The following is a 2,844-nucleotide window of genomic DNA, read 5'->3' on the forward strand; positions in this document are numbered from 1 at the left end:
GACATCTCGTAGCAGGGATGCTGCTAAAAGCCATGTGATGAACAGAATAACTTCTCATATCAAAGAGTTACCTGAATTCAAATGTCTATTGTGCTCAAGTTAAGAAAGCCCTGAACAGGGTTTTGTCTATGTAAGCAATTGACATCATTTCACAAAATCAGACATTCAGAAAACATTAAGAAGAATCTGAAAATTACTTGGTTAAGAGTGTTAATTTTATTGACTAGGAATCAGATAGCAAGATGAATTAATCATAATACTTATCACTCTTTATAACTTGAAAAGCAAGTTCACAAATGTCTCTAAAGTCACAGCCCTGTACTGGAAAGAGAGTTGAATCCTTCTTCCGGCAGAGAATAATATTTTTCTTTGCTCTGCAGTGTTTTTACATTCCAGGGTTGGGAACGTTACTGATGATTCTCTTCCCATTTTCCAGTTTCCTGTTCATTATTCTTACTTTTTGACTGCTTTTAGGATTGGGAGCACGAAGTCCAGTCACCAGGAATTGCAAACGAATGTGTAGCCAGAGGGAGGGCTCACTGCTCATTTATCATGTGGATGCAGACATGTTGCAGATGTGTTCCCAGTAGCTGTCTTGAAAGGAGGACTGTTGTTTCCACCAGCATCTCAGAAATGCTGTTGTGTCTAAACACCATGTCGTTCTTTAATGCTTTCATGCAATATATTTTATCAATCTCAAGTTCCCCTCGCTATACATTATAATAATTTCTGCTTGTTGGTAACCTGTGCAGATGAAAAAGTGATTCTTAACAGGAGAGAAAGAGGCAAGTATTGATGCTTACTGTTTACACCCTATTGTATCTTTGTAACAAAAACCCGGGTGTCTAAGTTGTGATTGGGAACAAGGGAATGGTTTAAGTCTATGCACTAAGGAAAAATAAATCTTTGGCCTAAAATTATAATGGTAATAGAATTTAATACACAGTAGAGACCTGTTTTGTAGAATAACTTTCCTAGTAGTCACTGTTGAAAATAATCTTACTAGTTCACACCTCGCACCACAGGGATTCCATTGAGGGATTTTCCCATTGAAGGCATTTATTTAGCTAAAAGGACTTCATGTTTAAGGCTGTAATGCAAGACAGATAACCGAGATAAAGGTAACAGGAAGTGATCTTTCAGCTCCGTGATTACATCCCATATCGGCGACTGTTGCACAGAGAAACTCAAAAGGTAAAAATAAAATATAAAAGGATATTTATGACCAAAAGGGAATTTTATCAAATTAAGAGCATGAGACATTTGTCAGCTGAAACAATCTCCAGTAATATTGTTCAATATAATTTTTGTCAAATTTTATTTTGCCATAAAAAAATTTGGGATTTATAATACAAATGGAAACTTGAAAAATTATATTGGAGATAATATCTTATAATTTCCTCTGACATCCTGGTGAATATGTGTTTTTTTCCCCCAGGAGCACTGAAAATCAGAAACAATCCTGTATTTTTTGTGACAATCAACAAGGACAAAACTTCTCTACGTGTAAATAACAGCGTTATGAGCAGTAACTCTTCCCTGCTGGCAGCTGTGCAGTTGTGCTACGCGAATGTGAATGGGTCCTGTGTGAAAATCCCCTACTCGCCTGGATCCCGGGTGATTCTGTACATAGTGTTTGGCTTTGGGGCTGTGCTGGCTGTGTTTGGAAACCTCCTGGTTATGATTTCAATCCTCCATTTCAAGCAGCTGCACTCTCCGACCAATTTTCTCATTGCCTCTCTGGCCTGTGCTGATTTCTTGGTGGGTGTGACTGTGATGCCCTTCAGCATGGTCAGGACCATGGAGAGCTGCTGATATTTTGGGAGAAATTTTTGTACTTTCCACACCTGCTGTGATGTGGCATTTTGTTACTCTTCTCTCTTTCACTTGTGCTTCATCTCCATCGACAGGTACATTGCAGTTACTGACCCTCTGGTCTATCCTACCAAGTTCACCATATCTGTGTCAGGAATTTGCATCAGCATGTCCTGGAGCCTGCCCCTTGTGTACAGCGGTGCTGTGTTCTACACAGGTGTCTACGATGATGGGCTGGAAGAATTATCTGATGCCCTGAACTGTATAGGAGGTTGTCAGACCATTGTAAATCAAAACTGGGTGTTAATAGATTTTCTATCCTTCTTTATACCTACCCTTGTTATGATAATTCTGTATGGTAACATATTTCTTGTGGCTAGACGACAGGCTAAAAAGATAGAAAATACTGGTAGCAAGACAGAATCATCCTCAGAGAGTTACAAAGCCAGAGTGGCCAGGAGAGAGAGAAAAGCAGCTAAAACCCTGGGGGTCACAGTGGTAGCATTTATGGTTTCATGGTTACCATATAGCATTGATTCATTAATTGATGCCTTTATGGGCTTTATAACCCCTCCCTATATTTATGAGATTTGCTGTTGGTGTGCTTATTATAACTCAGCCGTGAATCCTTTGATTTATGCTTTATTTTACCCATGGTTTAGGAAAGCAATAAAAGTTATTGTGACTGGTCAGGTTTTAAAGAACAGTTCAGCCACCATGAATTTGTTCTCTGAACATGTATAAGCAGTTGGATAGAAGAAGCTCAAGATACCTTTAAAATTACCAAGTGAACTGAGTTTTAAAAAATCAAGTAAGACTATGAATGAATAGCAAATAAATTGCTCTTCAAATGAAACAAGATAAATCAATGTTTTTCAGTCTTGTTAAGATGTACACTTTCCTGTCCCTTCTGCAAAAGTATTTACTTGACTAATAAATGTTAAGTTCCTATTTGTCAACTGCTTAAGAGCTCAGCATATCCCACTCCCTGCAGATACTCTTTGTCTTTTAATCCATTGACTCTTCCCT

At 38.3% G+C, this 2,844-nt stretch overlaps 1 protein-coding gene across 1 annotated transcript; it reads left to right on the plus strand.

Annotated features, from left to right (window-relative positions):
- The first annotated feature begins 1,521 nt into the window (after nt 1-1,521).
- Nucleotides 1,522-2,559, plus strand: TAAR6 (trace amine associated receptor 6). The gene is given in 1 exon segment (NM_001114111.3): nt 1,522-2,559. A coding segment is annotated over 1 exon segment (1,038 nt).
- Nucleotides 2,560-2,844: the final 285 nt, after the last annotated feature.

The sequence above is a fragment of the Macaca mulatta genome, chromosome 4 (genome assembly GCF_049350105.2).
Source record: "Macaca mulatta isolate MMU2019108-1 chromosome 4, T2T-MMU8v2.0, whole genome shotgun sequence".
In the NCBI taxonomy this organism is placed as follows: Eukaryota; Metazoa; Chordata; class Mammalia; order Primates; family Cercopithecidae; genus Macaca; species Macaca mulatta.